The following is a 19,397-nucleotide window of genomic DNA, read 5'->3' on the forward strand; positions in this document are numbered from 1 at the left end:
TGCCTTTTCTCATGATATGGAGTTATGCAGCAAGTGTATCATCATCATATCTAGTCACTAGATGCCTGTGATGAACTCTTGGCTAGACTGATCTCGATGATGTTACCCTAACATTCTTCACTACAGCTGAAGCTGCCCATGTGCAACATTATTCTCCTGATTCTCAAGGCAGCTGTAGTGTGGTGTAGTGTGATGTGATGTAGCATGTGTGGATCAGCCTGCGAGCTGTGACACCTTGTAACTGTAACCGTTGTTGTTCTTCAGTTTGACATCTCTCTCATGAAAACTGCCATCATACTTTGCAACATGACATGGATGTTCCATCACATTAAACCACACTGGTAGTTTACTTCTCTGCGTCACATCCAGACCACCACTCCAGGTCTAGTGGAGGGGGAGAAAATATCGGCGGCTGAGCCGTGATTCGAACCAGCATGCTCAGATTCTCTCGCTTCCTAGGTGGACGCATTACCTCTAGGCCATCACTCCACTAAGGGAATATTGCCCTGAAGAATCATCTAGTTAAGGATTGGCTCAAGACATCTACATGCATGTCCTTTATCAAACCCAATTTGTCATGTTTTTCTACAAAGAAGAAGGCCAGTCAACATTTACCTTTTTTTTTTTTTACTTTCTCATAGGCAACACATTCAAATACACATACTCACAGAGAAAAAAATAATAAAAACTGCAGTGAAAAACAATCATAATATGCACTTGTCAATGACATGCATTTTCCACCACAAACTACAACTTTTCTTGTTCAATTTAAACAACAAGTAAAAATTCTCTTGCAACCAGTCATGCACCCCAAATTTCTCAAACCGTCATACACTTCAGCTCAATGCTGAACAGAAAATTCTCAAATGCTGAACATACATGTATATGTGTACATTCAAAACACGATTCCAAAAGAGCATATTAAAAAAAATATATAAAAAAAAGCAACAGAAATTTAAATATGTGTATATATATTTGTTGCCAACCTGAGTCCTTCATCTTCCTGGTTCTAAGCTTGGGGCTGGCAGCTATGATGACATAACATGAGGCACTGATGTCAATTCACAACAATCAGAAGCTTGGATTTTCTGTACCACGCCATACAGTGTAACCCAAGGAGCTTTACAGTAAGCAGCTGGGTTTTTTTTTTCACTGCCATACCATACACTATAGCCCACCCATCTGTACAGGTAAACAATGACACAGAAGTTTAAAAGATTTGGCTAACTAAGAGGAGTGAAAATGCATTACAGTAAGCAGCTTCACTTTTTGTGGGTTCACACCATGCCTATTCCCTGCCAGACCATTCAGTATTTCCCACTCATCTACAACAATGAAAAATGAAACAGGAATATAGAATTACAAAATCTGATTTTCACATGGCAAGCAATGACCCATTTTTGGAACATCTGAAAAGTTTGTGGCTGGGGTCTAGAAGCCACTCAAGAGCGAGTCTTAATACCAAAACAAAATAAGGTAGAAAATAAACAAATTCTAATTCTAAAATATTTAAATCGGCAAAATGACAAAATGAATATCCATATAATATTCTACCTGCTCAAACTAAGAGTGTGCCAGAGCTTTAGCCAAGTTCTGAATTGAATGCCACAATTACTGTAATGATTATGACTATTATAAAAGCTCTAACTCTCTGACATACACCTTTTTCATTCTGAGATATTCTTCCTTCTTGATTTCTGTCATTATGCGGACAGAAAAAGCGTTACCAAAAATTTGGCTTTTTTATGTTATCGGTTGTTGTAATCCACTTGCAAATCCTTTTTCTTTCTTTTTTCTGCTGTCCAGTTCTAGCATTACGCAGGTGTCTGTGTCAGGAAATCCAAAACAGAAACCACAACAGAGCTAAAGTTAAGGTAGGCAAAGCATGGACACCATCAGTCATGAAAAGAGTCAAGCTGAGCACTACCACAGCTACACCACTGCCAAAGCGCACAACTTCTCAAACTGTTTGGTTGAACACAGATGAGCTGAGCCACAAGCAGTGAACACTTGCAGTCTTTCACATCATACTGTTGTCTCACCATGAACACTTCCAAACACTTCTGCACCTGATCAATAAAATGCTAGCACAGATAACTTGAAAGCCTGGAGTTCGGTGACCTGCTTTCTGACTCAAATCACAAATTATGGAGCTCAGAACCTCACCAACCACTTCGGCCATCTCAAGGCTATCACCATGTTAGCATCTATTTCAAGTCAGGGGTAAAAAAAAAAAAAAGTAAAATAAATAGTAGTCCCTGCTTCAAGTTAAAAGTTTAAAAACCTTCCAGAGTTTATAACATTAAAATCTGATTAAAAATGTTCACTTCTTTCAAGACATCCATTCGCATCATGAAACAAAGTCTTCAGAGAATCTGCCATGTCATGTCTGTGTCTAACGTCATGCAGATCCCAACAGAACTTTCTGACTGAATCATATTCACTTTTTGACTCACTTGTGTAAACAAAGTGAGTCTATGTTTTAACCCGGTGTTCGGTTGTCTGTGTGTGTGTGTGTGTGTGTGTGTCCGTGTGTCTGTGGTAAACTTTAACACTGACATTTTCTCTGCAAATACTTTGTCAGTTGACACCAATTTTGGCATAAAAATAGGAAAAATTCAGTTCTTTCTAGTCATCTTGTTTAAAACAATATTGCACCTCTGGGATGGACACAGAAAATTAAAAAAAGAAGCCTAATTATAGGCAAACTGCATTTACTGTTATATTTATATTTTTTGTATTCTCTAAACTTGGCACTTTGACCTCTTATTCTGACACAACAACAAGAGGAGTCATTATTATCATTTTTGTTCTAACAGGAACTTCTTTTGCTAAGCATGGAATTTTTATTTATTTTGCAAATGTTTTGGTGCAGAGGGTAAAGAAGGGAAATTACTCTGTAATTAATGCTAGGGGACTTAATTTATCACAAGTGAGTGTTGAAGGCCTTGCCTCTCTTGTTTCTTTCTTTTTTTTCTTTTCTTTTTTTGTTTTTTCTTTTTTTTTTCTTCTTTTTTTTTTTGAAGTTGCAACAGACATTCTGAAGATCTAAAGTGATCTCCCCAGACAAACAAACCAAAATGCTGCAGTACAACACTGTCTTCATCTTTTCTGGTCTGTACTTCTGTAACAACCTGTTCAGTTCTTGAGGGAAGAAAATAACTTGTGTGCGGTTTGATGACCAGTGCCGTGTAAACTTTCACAAAACAAAACAAAAAGTTATCACTTACGCAGATCTGTTTTCTTCCTTTTTGTCTCCGCTCATGTGAGCTGCAGCTCCGAGTCATTTCTTTCAGCAGGTTTTTACACACCAGACACTGGTAAGTTTCTCCTAGCTGTTGTTTCATTCTTTGTCTTAACTCACTCAGTACGGCCAGTCCTCTCTCCTCCTCTACACAGACCCCTCGGATGTCCAGTGGGTGTCTGAATGACCCAACCTTTAGCTTCCGTCGTCAGAATTGTGGTATTCTTTGTCAACATTCACCTCTTCAGTTTAAGAGCCTTCCGCTTGCAATATTTTGATGGCGGTAACTTGGGGTGAAACGCTGTTAACGTCGTCTCTTTCGCCGTTCGTATGGAGAGAGTTAATTCCTCTAATGCAAATAGATCCTTGCACTGCATAACTGCCATGTTTTGTGTTTTTTGTTGTGGTTTTTTTTTGTTCTTGCTTCTTTCTTTTATGTTAAATCACAACTACTGTACAATCCAAAGCCTTTGCAAAGCTCAAGCCTTCTTGATGTGGTGATAAACATGGGTGAGAAATAACAGGAAGCTTGAGGGTAGGAGATGGAAAAAAAAAGGGGGGGGGGGAGGATAAACAAACAAACAAACTAAAAACAACAACATAAAACAAATTTAACAAAAACAATTCAGATAAACTGACTGGAAGGCAAAGATGAAGGGGGGTGGAAGTGAGGAGGGGGGGCACAGAAAGAGAGGAGAGAGCAAAGAAAGCCATGATTTTTATTCTTCAGAAATTCACATTTACAAACCGTACAGAGACATAGACGAACAGATCAAGCGGACACTATTTATATTCTCTACTTCTTGCATAACTGCAGATCAAACAACAGAATACAGCATCTGTTTTTGATGCTTCATTTGAAACGTTGATCAGATCCTAACCCTGCACCCTATTCTCCATTAAAACCAAAAAGAATGAAACAAAAACGACAATGAAAGTTACAAAAACAAAAACAACAAACACACTGACATTCACCACTTGCTTTCAGAAACACCCTCATCCACCCAAACCATTCGGCCCACCTCCACCCCCCTCCTTGTCTCCAGAATCCCTCCCCCCTCCCAGCCCCCTAACCCCCCCCACACCCCCCCCTCTTCATCCATCACAGCCACCACCACCACCATGACCAGCACATCCCCCTCACCTCCCATGAAGTTCTTGATGTGTTTCCGAGCTTTGTGCAGAGGGCTGAGGTGGGTGGAGGGGTCGGTGGGCAAGACCCGCAACTCGTCCGAGTCATGCGGCTCCAGGCGGGATGCCCTCCCCTTGGCCACAGCCTCCTCAATGGCCTGGAGGTTGTCTGGGGTCAGGGTGACCCCTGCTGGAGGGGTCGTGACCTCCGGCGTTGTGACCTCGGGCGTCGTGACCTCAGGCATCGGCACGTCCTTCGGGGGTGACTGTTCCTGGTGACATGCAGAGTTACAGCCCTTGTCATTGAGGTTTCTTACCCATTGTTCCCTTAGCACTCCAAGTTTTACTGAAAGATAATCTGCTTTACCATAAAGTTTAAGTTCTGAGTTTATGCTTAAAGAAAAGAACACATTCACCAGATAGACATGTATAAAAAGGATGATTTTTTTCTACAAGTTTCCTATTTCTTCCAGTCATAACTTCCACCTTGTTTCTATGTCGTTCTCTTCTCTAAGACCGATCATCAACAGTTATCTGTTATGTACAACCACTTTCCAACATAGTATGACACTAACAGAATTCGATCCATACATTTTTTTCCTCAAAAACCAGGCTTTCATAGTCAAACCTCATCATAAACATGCACAGCTTTTCTCCACTATGATCTGTGAATAACAGCAGTATCCACATTTTCTGTTCCTCACACTCCCCCTGCCCTCCCCACCCCCTTCACTCAGGCCTGTAAATCCACCACTATTCAAGCAAACAACATGCTGAAACAAAACTTTAGGTTCAAACATGCTCATTACAAGCAACAGAACGATCCGAATGCATGCCAACCTAGGTAAATGAGCAGCACACATGTGGAGAATAATTTCCAAAGGAAACAACTATAAATTCCAAATGAAACGCCATTTTCCCCAACTAAAACCGCCACAATTTTAGCTGAAACACGGTCATTTACCCCTAACTGAAACAACTGCAATTTCAAACTCAAAGACTGTCATTTATTTTCCAAACTGAAACCACAAATTTCAACTGCAACACTTTTTTTTTCTCCCTAACTAAAACCACCATAATTTCCATCTGAATCATTTTCTCTCCAAATCAAAACCACCAAACTTTCCAAATGAAACACTATCATTTTTTTTTGCAACTAAAATCATCACAACATTCCCTACTGTAATACTAATTTTCCCAAAAAAACTGAAACCACCACAATTTGCAACTGAAACACTATTTTCCCCAAGTGAACCACCACAATTTGCAACTGAAACACTATTTTCCCCAAGTGAAACTATCGCAATTACAAATTTAAACACTACAGAATATTATCTATAAGCTATACAGTATACAATTCATAAGCCACAGCTTACAATCACAGAATGCAATGTGTGTGGCATAATTATATTTACAAATTCACACATTTACGTCACATTTGACATACAAACTGCGACAGAAAAGAAAGTAACAAAATATAAATTCCCATATAAAATTTACAGTACAGACCAAAATAGTAATGAGTTTTTCTTCCTGTTTTCCTTTGTGTCTTGGCTTTAATTATACACACACACACACACACACACGCAAATGACAGAACCAGAATGCCTGCAGGTCAAATACCCGTTGCGCCCCCCCCCCCCCCCCCCGCCCCCCCTCCTTTTTTTTTTTTCCCCAAGTTCTCCCAAAGGAACGTATGACAGGCACATTATCTGAATGCCTATAATGCACTGGGAGGTGCATGTTGATGTCGACACGAGTTCTGAGAAGAATAATCAGATTCCATCCCTGAACTGGGAAGGGAATATTCCCCATCTTTCTTTGATCAACGAATGGTGGTCAAGAGGTCTGAGGTGAAGTCCACACCATGCATTCAGTGCAAACGAATCTATTGCAAAAATCAAACCGCCACAAACTGAAATGCTGGGGAGTAAAATGTTTCACATACATACACATCAAAACAAGAGATACATATTCATGAGCCATATATTACAACTTCAGTGCACATCTATGAATACATGTAGGGTAATGGGATGTAAAAAAAAAAAATAATAATAAAATTAAAAAGTGTCTTTGAAACATCAAAAGTAATATAAAGTAATGAGATATGAAAAAGGCCCATGAGAAACAGATTTTGAAAAAAAAAAATCCAACTAAAACAAAAAAAAATCTTGTAATCAACATGCATTTTTTTCACACCCCATATCCTGTTCATTTTGCTAACATCGTGTCTCCTGTTTAATCCAATCAGAATGCCTTTCTCAACAATTTTATCCAATCAGAACACCTTTTCTTCTCTTGTCTGAATTTCATCCAATCACAACACCTTTTCTTCACAACTTGTTTTCCCAACTACACACTTTCAGAATAATTTCATTACAATGACAGCCATGTTCTTCCTTACTATGCCCAGTCATCACCCATGGACTTAGCATAATTGCTACAGTTTCTTTATGATGGAACATGCAAATCATCCTGCTCTAAAAATAAATAACCACCCCACTTGACCAAAACAAAACAAAAAGCTTTTTAAAAAAATCAACCAATATGGAGCAATATCCAGAAAAAAAATAATGTTTTCATTAACATGAAATTATGGAAACATACAGTTTAATATATGATAGACATACGGACAAAAACAGACATTTAAAGTTAAACAACAAACAGTCATCTCTTTTATAATTTAGCATTTCTTTCTTTTCAATAAATACAAATCAACAGAAGACAGAGAGTGACATACATAGAGAAACACACACACACACACACACACACACACACACACAGGGAGGGACAGACAGATATCAAACAGAAACATGTTTAGTTTTCGATCACCAAGTGCATCACTTTGCAAATCCAGTCTATTGCAACCATGAACATTTTACTGTGAACAAGTATTGTTAGTAATCGGTCAAGAGCTCAGAAATCCAATCTGCACACAGACTGTCATTACATCATTAATAAAAGATCAGTGACTTGGACACAAAACCTGCATTGCTAAGAACAGGGCCAGGTGTTAGACGACAACAAACAAAAGTTGTTACAGGTTGATTATCAATGAATGAATTCACTGCTCAATTATTCAACACGACATTGGTGCTGAACATAACAGAACTGTGTGTTCTCCACGACTTCAGGTTCTGTAGGGTTAGTGTGGAACGTAACAAGAACATACAGTGTTTTAAACTGAATTCAGTCATTGAAGTGTCTTGACTTCACTCCGTTATATAATCATCTTAACTGATTCAATTATATATCTTGATTGAATTCAATTACGTTGTGACGATCTTGATTGAATTCAGTAACATAAGCATCTTGGTTGAATTCAGTTAAAAATCATCTTGGTTTAATTAAGTTATAAACATCTTGATTGAATTCAGTTATATAAGCATATTAATTCAATTGAGTAATACAAGCATCTTGATTATATTCCTTTATAATGAACTTATATTCAAGCATTTTCACTGAAGTCAGTCATATAACTAAGCGTCCTGATTGAATTCAGGGACTGAATTGAATTACTTAAGCATCTTGACTGAATTAAGTGAAATAAGAATCTTCACTTATGTAACCAGTCCGAAAAGAACATATTTACATCATTTTAGTTCATTTTTGTGGACTGTTACAATGTGTTAAACAAATAATATATAGATGGCTTTGGAAACTTTTAAACAATTATTTGAAACTTGCAACAAGAGCAGACGAAGCATTTGTCCGAGGCCGGAAGTGCCTTTAGGTCACAGCCTTGGTTTGTTTGTCTGTTTAATCTAGGTAATTTAAGTTACTAGGAGACTTAACGCTCTGCCTTGCATCAGTTGCAACCACTGGGGCGACCTTGCCAAAGCAGTGTCTCTAAACAAGGTGAAAGGTAGTTCAGTTAATATCATGGAAAATTTCATTTTTAGACTATAAAATGATAAGAACAAAGATCGCTAGTCACCAGACAAGTAAAATATATCTTGGCATGATCCACGCAATTCATAATAATTGTTTCTGAGTTTGTGAATGGAAATGATCGATCATTAAGCCACAGCACATCCATGAGATAGACAAAATTATTTACAGTGATTTACAGTAGGTGGAAATACATTTGATTAATGAAAAATGTGTTGCAGAATTCTGTATATTATTGCATCAGTTTTAATAATTGAAAAAATACAAGGCATTATTTCAAATAATATTAAAATTGGTGGAAATGCATAATAATTAAATTGGAAAAAATGAGTTGTGGAACCTGGTATGCATGTCGATGGATATTGATGGTGATGTGTATTAGGAAAGATAAATAATTTTCGTATTTTATTCGTAAACACTTGTGTCGTGTTTTGCTATTGGTTGACTTATATTGAAATCGATCTTTTTTTATCCAAAGCACATGCACAAAACACAGTGAAAAGGCGCGGCCATGTTAGTACTTCGTTCGCTGACGTCAGAATATTACGGTTTTTCTGATTGGCTCTTCAATATAAATCAACCAATAGCAAAACACGACACAAGTGTTTACGCACCGCTCAACTGGTGGCTAGGCATTATGTCATTTTTCTCTACCACCGGTAAAGCAGTGGTCAGGGCTCAAAGGGTTTAAAGCCCTCTTGGCCGAGAGAGTGGGGATGTAACTTGGGCAAGACACTCTGCACTATAATCAAATTCTGGCCCAGATAGTCATGACAGTGACGGGCGCAATAGCCGAGTGGTTAAAGCGTTGGACTGTCAATCTGAGGGTCCCGGGTTTGAATCACGGTGACGGCGCCTGGTGGGTGAAGGGTGGAGATTTTTACGATCTCCCAGGTCAACATATGTGCAGACCTGCTAGTGCCTGAACCCCCTTCGTGTGTATATACAAGCAGAAGATCAAATACGCACGTTAAAGATCCTGTAATCCATGTCAGCGTTCGGTGGGTTATGGAAACAAGAACATACCCAGCATGCACACCCCCGAAAACGGAGTATGGCTGCCTACATGGCGGGGTAAAAACGGTCATACACGTAAAAGCCCACTCGTGTGCATACGAGTGAACGCAGAAGAAGAAGTCATGACAGCAGCTGCCTCCACTGCTGAAATCAGTTCAACATGTGTCTTGATTCAATTCAGCAGTACAAGTATCCTGACTGTACACAGTAGCATGAGCATCTTCACTGAATTCAGTGGTGTGGGAACCATCCCAACGCCGACTGTCCTAAAACCCTCTTGGCCAAGAGAGTGGGGATGTAACTTCGGCAAGACACTCTCCACTATAATCAAATTCTAGCCCAAATAGTCGGAACAGCAGTTGCCTCCTCTGCTGTTCTGATGGTCAAAGTCGGACATGACTGATTATCATATATATATATATATAAACAGTTGTATCAGTGTCTTAATTGAATTCAGTAATATAAGCATCTTGATTTAATTCAGTTATTATCAAGCATCTTGATTGAATTCGATATCATATGCATCTTAAATTAATTCAGTAATACAGATGTACTGGTTGAATTCAGTAATATAAGACTTTTTGATTGCAGTCAGTAATGATCATAAGCATCTTGACTGCGTTCAGTTATATAATAAATCACACATGCATCTTGATTGAATTCAGTTACATAAGCATCTTGATTGAATTCAATTATACACTTTAGCATCTTGACTGAGTTCAGTTATATATGCATCTTGACAGAGTTCAGTTATAACTTATACAAGTGTCTTAAGTTCAGTTAGAGTGCCAACTAGTCTTTCAGTTAGTCTCATGCTCTGCTTAACATTAGTATCAAAATAGTTCGGGTTTTTTAATAAAAAGTGAGTCCATAAACTTGGGTGAGCTACGCAATGAAAATATGTAACTCTAGTCAAAACTGTAACAGTGTAGGCACTTTTCCCAGAATTTCCTTTTTCTTCTTCTCTTTTCCCTCTCATTCATTCATTATGGTTCCAACTGTCCAAGGCACATGCACTCAAAAGAACAATCTGTATTTCTGCAGCACTGAAAACTGAAAGATGCTAGTCAGATCAAAATTAAAAACCAGTTACAAAGTAAGATCGCAAGATTCAGAACTTTCAATTCTGATGGGGTTTTTTGTTTTCTATTCTGCAGGATAAGAAGTGGTTACAACTAAAAACACAATGAAGGAAAAAGGGCTCAGTTTTGCACTACCCACACAAACGACCATGAGAAAGATGAAAAACTTTCAAGTCTCTGATCAGTTTCTGAGCTGTTTCTCTATGTTCACACACAGGTCAGGGCAATAAACTTCAAAGTCACACAGTGCACACACAATTACCAGCTTAAAACCCACATGGTCTGTAAAGACCTGCAAAAAGCAAACACTGTGGTTGCCGACTCACGTTCTGTACAATATCCTCACACAACTGTTCTGATGCCTATTGTACCAATCCCCACGACTTTCAGCTTTATTTTCCCTGTCACCCACACCTGCCCTGAAGACACAGGTGAACAAGGGAAATTCGCTCCTTTCTGCATTTTCTTACTGTAATCTCTTCTTTATCAAGAATGAAACTTGATTGGGGAAAAAATGTGATCTTCAAATACGGTAAAATCTTTCTGTGTCTCACTCTTTACAGTTTTGGACTGTTGGTTCACGATACCCTCTTAAGGAGGGACCATGGATTTTATTGAATAATCATCCATTTCCATCTTGTTCCCATTAACTCTCTGTCTGAGAACTGGTATTGCATGAATTCAGAGCCTATTTGAGTAAGAGGAAGATCACAGTGTTATTTTTTTTTTTCTTCAAACATTTCTTTCTGAAATTTTATCTGATCTGATCATACTGAATATGTACACAATTATTCACAATCAAATCATATGTCAAAGCATAATATCAACAGTAATTATTCTGTACATGTTTTGTCAGGTATTCTTCTTCGGTCTTGACATTAGTCCCAAAGGCCATCTATGGACGCCATACCTAGCTGTTTTGGCTGTGCTATGTGCATGTGCCTGTGTACCTATCTCATAATCATGTGGCACTTTCCTTTCGCATCTAGTTTACATTTGAAAACAAAGAATTATTGCAATGAATTCAACATAAATGTTTCTTTCTTAATCTGTAAAGTTGATCATTTCAAGGCCATTTGATAAAACAGCAAGCCATAAATGGATCGTGACTTCACAAATTTTCAATGGCTCAGTATAGAACGACCATGTGGCGAACTACAACCAACAATAAACAGTGAAAAGTTCCTTATGGTCATGCTTCCTTATGCTCCCTTCATACATGAAACACATCTTCACAAACATCTTTATCAGAATTTTTTTTTTTTTTTTCAATTACGTGAAACCCAATAAACTTGATCAAACTGACCACATACATTCCATATGGAAGCAAAAACAAAACAAAAACAACTACAGGTTATAATCAGCTGTTGCAAGTTAGTTATGCTCTATAGCCATCATCAGCAGCAGCACTATTTCAAATAAGGCAGCAATAACCAGAAATTCTAAGCTGCAACAGCTAACTGAAAATATGTCAAACAAAAAGTGTGTGACTTCTTACTTTTAAATTACTGCAAAGAAAAGGGGTAAAACTTCTCATTTTTCTACATTAATTTGGTCTAATTTTTATGAACATAAAATTAAAATCTGTTAACAAACAGTTAATGACTTCTAATTTTCTAGTGTTGTTTGGTCTAAATGTTCCGAAAAATTGAAAATTCTGCTCACAAACAAATGACTTCTAATTTAATTTTTCTAGTTGGGTTTGGTCCAAACATTCTGAAAAATTGAAAATTCTGCTAACAAACAGTTAATGACTTCTAATTTTCTTGTTCCATTTGGTCTAAATGTCCATAAAAACTGAAAATACTACAAACAAAATACTCAATTTCTAAACTTCTAATTTCATTTGGTCCATATTCTGCCAAACCTTGACAAAAGCTATGAAGATCAAAAGTGTGTAACTTGTTCTGCTAAAACTTGACAAAAGCTATGAAGATCAAAGTGTGTAACTTGTTCTGCTAAACCTTGACAAAAGCAATGAAGATCAAAGTGTGTAACTTGTTCTGCTAAACCTTGACAAAAGCTATGAAGATCAAAGTGTGTAACTTGTTCTGCTAAACCTTGACAAAAGCTATGAAGATCAAACTGTGTAACTTGTTCTGCTAAACCTTGACAAAAGCTATGACGATCAAAGCGTGTAACTTGTTCTGCTAAACCTTGACAAAAGCTATGAAGATCAAAGTGTGTAACTTGTTCTGCTAAACCTTGACAAAAGCTATGAAGATCAAAGTGTGTAACTTGTTCTGCTAAACCTTGACAAAAGCTATGACGATCAACGTGTGTCGTTTCTAAACTATCCTTGCGTGAGACAAAAGGGAAAAGGATGGCAGGAGAACAGATGAAGCTGATTAAAGGACATCTATCAACTGTGCCTTTTCTGTTGATGTTTTCCCTGCAATATTTCAGGTATCTTCCACCAATGACTTCTTGACTCTGTGGCTTTTCTTGTCTAATACAATGTCTGTCAGTGAAGTCGAAGGAATGGAGAACGAAAAATGAGAAAGAGCTGGATCAGTTCTTTTCTGTCACACAACAATACTAATATGAAATGGTGAGCAGGGACTTTGATCTTAACGTCGAAGGTTGGATCTTTACATACAACTCTTTCAGTATATGAATATATGTATGCGTTCAGTAATTTCATGTCTTTTTATTATGAGTGATATTTGTGCAAGTTTGCATGTGTACATATTTGTGGGGGGGGTGTGTGTATGTGTGTGCGTGTGTGAGAGAGTGTGCATAAGTGTATGCACACGCATGCATCCACCTTGTGTATTGGAGTCTGTAGGCTTTTCTTATTTTCCATTTCACTTATCTGACACGTCAGACGGCCCTAAACTTCTAATTCAAATGCCGGAACTGGCCATATAATTCTCAGAACACCATGCAGCAGACACACTGACCGACACATGACGATGGTTCTGCAGGTACACAAACCATTCTCCTTCAGAAATACACAAGGCTGGTTTATGGACATACGGCATCAGAAAACCGAAGTTGAAAAACTGGTTGAAGGGGAAAGCTGAAAACAAGTGGGGGAAAATAGCTAAAGATGACAAAGTGGGAGGGCTGGTTCTGGATGGAGCTGGACAATATCAACCACAGACAAAAGAAAAAGAAAGTAAAATGGAAAAATATACTGCTGTTTGACAGAGGCTCTAAGCTGCAGGGTTCACAGATGTATAATGTAGACAATCAGAAACTTTAGATATTCATTCATTCATTTACTCACTTGATCACCCTCTTCGTCTGCTCTGTTCCATGTTAAACAAACTGTTAATCCTGTTCAACGAGTAATATCCCTCCACACACACACACACACACACACACACACACACACAGAGCAGATGTGACGTGGCCTGTATAATTCAGTCCACATGCTTTGACGCCTTCTTGAAACTGAAACACACACTCACATACAGAGACTTATCTGATATCACTCACAGTGAAAAGATGTTAAACTAAAGAAAGAAAGAAAGAAACACACACACACACACACACTCATACTCTGTTCCACCTTTTCAAATTCCCTATTCAACTTTATCTTTTTAATTCCGTTTTAATCTTTATATATATATATACATATACATATCATATACACAACTGAATAAGATAATGCATTACAAGAGGAACAGCCGCAGAAAGCAGAAGGTAAAAAGCTAGGTCAAAAAAGCATCTACACCAGAGAAAAGCTCCGTTACACCCAAGAAAAGCACCAGTACACCAAAGAGTTAAGTGTCAGGAGTATATATAAATAAAAGAAAAGGTGAAGGATTATACAGGTTGCCTGGCCCCTGAAGCAGAAATCTCACCACGTCTGAAAACGACTCCTGCTTGGCGAGGGGAGCTGGGTAACGTTTCTGACGAAGTCTTTGTGACCCACGACGAACAAAATAGGTCCGCCCATCCATCTAGATTAGCAGGGAAGCCAATGGACGGTTCGTACATATCAAGCCAATGATAGTCAAGATGTGTAAATATGGAAATACACAATGAAATATTGAGATCAGGCTTAAATTCTGTGATATAGTTTGAAAAGAGGTGGCTTTTGAAATAGCATGCAAAGAATGGCATAAACAAAGGCAAAAAAAAAGAAAAAGAAAAAAAAAAAGTTGAAATATACTGCTTTACTTCGTTTTAACTCTGAAACTTGTGCAAGCATACAAGAACAGATTTCTTAAGACAGACAAATACTGGGGAAAGAATGAGTGACTGATGCACACATTACCCAGACATTCACAACACATCCACTCAACAACCTGTCATAAAGCAAAACAACTTCAAGCCAACCTCTCCCCAAATAACTCTCCTTACCTCTTGACAAAGTGATGAACAATTACCACTGGTACACACGTTTCTAACCCCACCTCAAAGTGCTTGTTTACCACTGGTACACACTTTTCTAACCCCAACTCAAAGCCCTTGTTTACCAGTGGTACACACTTTTCTAACCCCATCTCAAAGCCCTTGTTTACCACTGGTACACACTTTTCTAACCCCAACTTTTTACCACTGGTACACCCTTTCTAACCCCATTTCAAAGGCCCTTGTTTACCAGTGGTACACACTTTTCTAACCCCATTTCAAAGCCCTTGTTTACCACTGGTACACACTTTTCTAACCCCATTTCAAAGCCTCTGTTTACCAGTGGTACACACTTTTCTAACCCCATTTCAAAGCCCTTGTTTACCACTGGTACACACTTTTCTAACCCCAACTCAAAGCCCCTGTTTACCACTGGTACACACTTTTCTAACCCCAACTCAAAGCCCCTGTTTACCACTGGTACACACTTTTCTAACCCCACCTCAAAGCCCTTGTTTCTCTTGCTTACTGATTTATTAACCTCTAACTCCCCCCCGCCTCCTCCTTTCCATCTGTGATCTGGTCAACCATTTCCCCCAACCCACCACACATCCACAGTTTGTCTTCTGTGAACACATTCCCTGACTAAAGAAATCCCAGCTCTGGCATTTGATCAGACAGTAACTGTGGCCTTGAATTCCTTGAACCTTAAATTTTATCAAATCTAATAACTCATGGTTTACGAATGAACCCATACGCACAATCATATGCCTGACTTATGACAGAGGTTCATTATCTCTAGCTGATGATCACAATTAAGAACTTCTTTCTCAATTACCTGATTAACTCTGATGCAGGTCTGAGGCTTTTCAGTCAAAATCTGAAACATCCCCTCCCCCAGAGAATTTCAATCCATTCCTCAAGAAATAACCACCCACTTTGACACATCTTGCTGTGTGGCAAAACTATCCCCCACTTTCATACATCTTGCTGTGTGGCAAAACTATCACCCACTTTCATACATCTTGCTGTGTGGCAAAACTATCCCCCACTTTCATACATCTTGCTGTGTGGGAAAACTATCACCCACTTTCATACATCTTGCTGTGTGGCAAAACTATCACTCACTTTGACACATCTTGCTGTGTGGAAAAACTATCACCCACTCTGACACATCTTGCTGTGTGGCAAAACTATCCCCCACTTTCACACATCTTGCTGTGTGGCAAAACTATCACCCACTTTCACACATCTTGCTGTGTGGCAAAACTATCACCCACTTTGACACATCTTGCTGTGTGGCAAAACTATCACCCAATTTGACACATCTTGCTGTGTGGCAAAACTATCCCCCCCCTTTCACACATCTTGCTGTGTGGCAAAACTATCACCCACTTTGACACATCTTACTGTGTGGCAAAACTATCCCCCAATTTGACACATCTTGCTGTGTGGCAAAACTATCCCCCACTTTCATACATCTTGCTGTGTGGCAAAACTATCCCCCACTTTCACACATCTTGCTGTGTGGCAAAACTATCCCCCACTTTGACACATCTTGCTGTGTGGCAAAACTATCCCCCACTTTGACACATCTTGCTGTGTGGCAAAACTATCCCCCACTTTCACACATCTTGCTGTGTGGCAAAACTATCACCCACTTTCACACATCTCGCTATGTGTGAAAACTATCTTATTTTTATCCAGTATAGCGAAATATGCATAATGAAAGGCAGCAAGGAATGAAAATAAATCATCCTCATTTTTTTCTGATTTCATGATTCCTGCCCCACCCCCACACCCCTTTTCCCCTCTAATAATCAACAACAACCACAAAACATTCAAGCTCTAAAAAAAAAACAAACTTGAGCATCATTTCCCAGTCAGTCAAAACTAGCACAAGTTATCCAATCCCCCCTCCCCCTCCCCCGTAGTTCGGCTGTCGACCAATCGCCGTTCCGTCACAACAACAGTACCAAAGCAAAGTGGTGGAGCAGCGTTCCACCACACCTCAGGCAGATTAATCCCAAGCATCCCAGGCCCCTGCCCCCAGAACCCAAACAATGCAAAGGGCAAAGTCTATCATACACGGCTGGCAGTGACACACTACAGGCAAGCAAAAATGCAGCTGTAACGATCATGAGAAAAAAAATCACAATGAAACCATGATTCGCAAGGAAAAGAAAAAAAAAAAAAAAGATTGAAAATGTATAAAAACACCAGTATGAAAAGTACAATCATAATGAAATGACAAATTCCAATACCCATAAAAACATTTTAACAGAGATATTGCTTGACGACGTCTGTAATACTCATACACACACACACATACGCACTACACCCATGTGCAAACACACAGGTTCTCATACACTCATCGAAGAAAGTGTTGTGAGGGTGGAGGGGGGGAGGAGACAGCTAAAAGAACAGTAGCTAGAGGAAGAGAGTGGGGAAAGAAACTGGGAAGAGGTGAAGTGATGATGTGGGAGGGGGGGGGATAAGGGGCTGTGGACACCAGGCCTAAAAACCACACACGACATGTGTGACTGACCTGAACACACACACACACACACACATTGCCAACAGCCCCACCCCCATGCGTGCATACACCCAGTGCACCAAGCGCTCTTCAACATCATCATCAACGGTTCTTTACCTCTTCTTTCTGTGGGGTGGACTGGAATGTCTTGGCCAGCTCCTGTACCCTGTTTCCACACACACACACACACACACAGGGTTCATCAGGGGATGCCAAACATGGGGAAACTGTTTCTACACACACACTCACACACACACACACACACACACACACACAAATAACACAGACACACACACACACACACACACAGCTGTTTGGTAATACTGGTCAATACAAAGAAAACAGCCTGATGACAGGTACAACAGCAGAGTGGTTGAAGTGTACAATTTTAAATCTGAGGAGCCTGGGTTCGAATTCCAGTCAAGGCACCTGGTGGCTAAAGGTGGAGATTTTCCCATCTCCCAGGTCAACAGATGTGCAGACCCTCAAGTGCCTCAAACCCCTTTGTGCATACATCCAACATGACTATGTTAAAGATCCTGCAATCCATGTCAGCACTTCACACAGCTATGGAAACAAGAACAAACCCAGCATACACAGCACTGAAAATAACAGTACAGCTGTCTACATGGCAGGGAAAATGTACGTAAAAGCCCACTGGTACGCACAAGTTAACTCTCTCCATACGAACGGCGAAAGAGACGACGTTAACAGCGTTTTACCCCAATTACCACCATCAAAATATTGCAAGCGGAAGGCTCTTATACTGAAGAGGTGAATGTTGACAAAGAATACCACAATTCTGACGACAGAAGCTACAGGTTGGGTCACTGAGACACCCACTGGACATCCGAGGGGTCTGTGTTGAGGAGAAGAGAGGGCTGGCCGTACTGAGTGAGTTAAAGTGGGAGATGCAGCTCATGAATGCAAAAAACGAAGAAAACTGTTGGATGTGTCCAGTACACTGGTCAATCGTTTCAGCTTCACTGAACGCAAAGCCAAATGACCAACAAGAAACGAGCAAACAAGCAATACAACATCACAGAAAGGCAATACCGCTGATGAAAGGCTTTGACCTGGGTGTATCGTAATGCTAAGTCATGTAAAAGTGCAAACTGCCTCAAATTGTGTTCACTCTCTCATTCACGTGACAAGCCTCAAAAGCTGATCAATGTCCAACCTGGGGATATGCATCATATCTAAAATTAACTGTTACTAACAGGAGGTTATCAACCGTAGCTACTTTCGTTTTCTCCGCATAGACGGGTAATAGTTTGCACAGGACAGGGATCAGACCCTTGCTGGAGTCTGCACTTGTGGGTCACAGTAGAGTATGTGTAGTTAAACTAAAAATCAACTGCTTATAAGTTATGTCATGAATGAATTTTTTGTTACACTGAAAAGCGTGCAGATGGGGATCCAGGAATCACATAACTGAAGTGTGTGTCTTTATACTGAAACAAGGTAAAACAATGGAAGAAGAGAAGATAAAAAAAATCATTAAAAATGCCAATACAGAAATCTGTAACAATGCAGAAAGACTCCTGCCCATCCCCCCACACTCCTCACAAAAAAAAAAAAAAAAAAAAAAAAAAAAAGGAAGATACCCAACCACCCTCCAACCTGTCTCTCACCTGGCCCCGCCGGGAGAGCTCCCAGCCTCCACCAGGTACACCTCTCGTCGCCCAACTGCTGCCGCCGCCGCCGCTGCTGCCGCCACCATGGGCTGGGTGCTGCCCCCTGCCTGCACCTCAGGGGTGGGTGGAGCCGAGGACGAGCTGGCAGCCAATGAGGTGAGCGACTCGCGCTGACTGCGAGCATCGACAGAGGCCGCCTCCGAGTCTGAGTCTTCCAGGATGCCACTGCTCCTGCCGACACTGAACAGCTTCAGACATGTTGCACACTGATAATGATAATATTCATGATGATTATAATAACGGTAATAAATGTATTTACATATTAACAATAACAATAATGCATTTATGCAGTTCACTGATAATACTAACAATAATAATAAAAAGTATATTTATATAGCATTGAAATCTTTTGGTGATCAATCAAATCGCTTTCACATACATGCAGTATCAGTATCAGTAGCTCAAGGAGGCATCACTGCATTTGGTCAAATCAATATATACATCACTACACCACATCTGCCTACACCACATCTGCCTGACCAGCAGTGTAAAAA

The 19,397-nt window shown here is 39.6% G+C and overlaps 1 protein-coding gene across 1 annotated transcript in view; it reads right to left on the minus strand.

Annotated features, from left to right (window-relative positions):
* Positions 1-19,397, minus strand: part of LOC143297382 (unconventional myosin-IXb-like) — a 124,899-nt gene that overhangs the window by 37,161 nt on the left and 68,341 nt on the right. The window contains 5 exon segments of the mRNA XM_076609698.1: positions 987-1,028; positions 4,389-4,647; positions 14,178-14,276; positions 17,324-17,372; positions 18,841-19,074. Coding sequence (XP_076465813.1) covers positions 987-1,028; positions 4,389-4,647; positions 14,178-14,276; positions 17,324-17,372; positions 18,841-19,074 — 683 coding nt within the window.

This window comes from Babylonia areolata, chromosome 22, assembly GCF_041734735.1.
Source record: "Babylonia areolata isolate BAREFJ2019XMU chromosome 22, ASM4173473v1, whole genome shotgun sequence".
Lineage (NCBI taxonomy): Eukaryota > Metazoa > Mollusca > Gastropoda > Neogastropoda > Buccinidae > Babylonia > Babylonia areolata.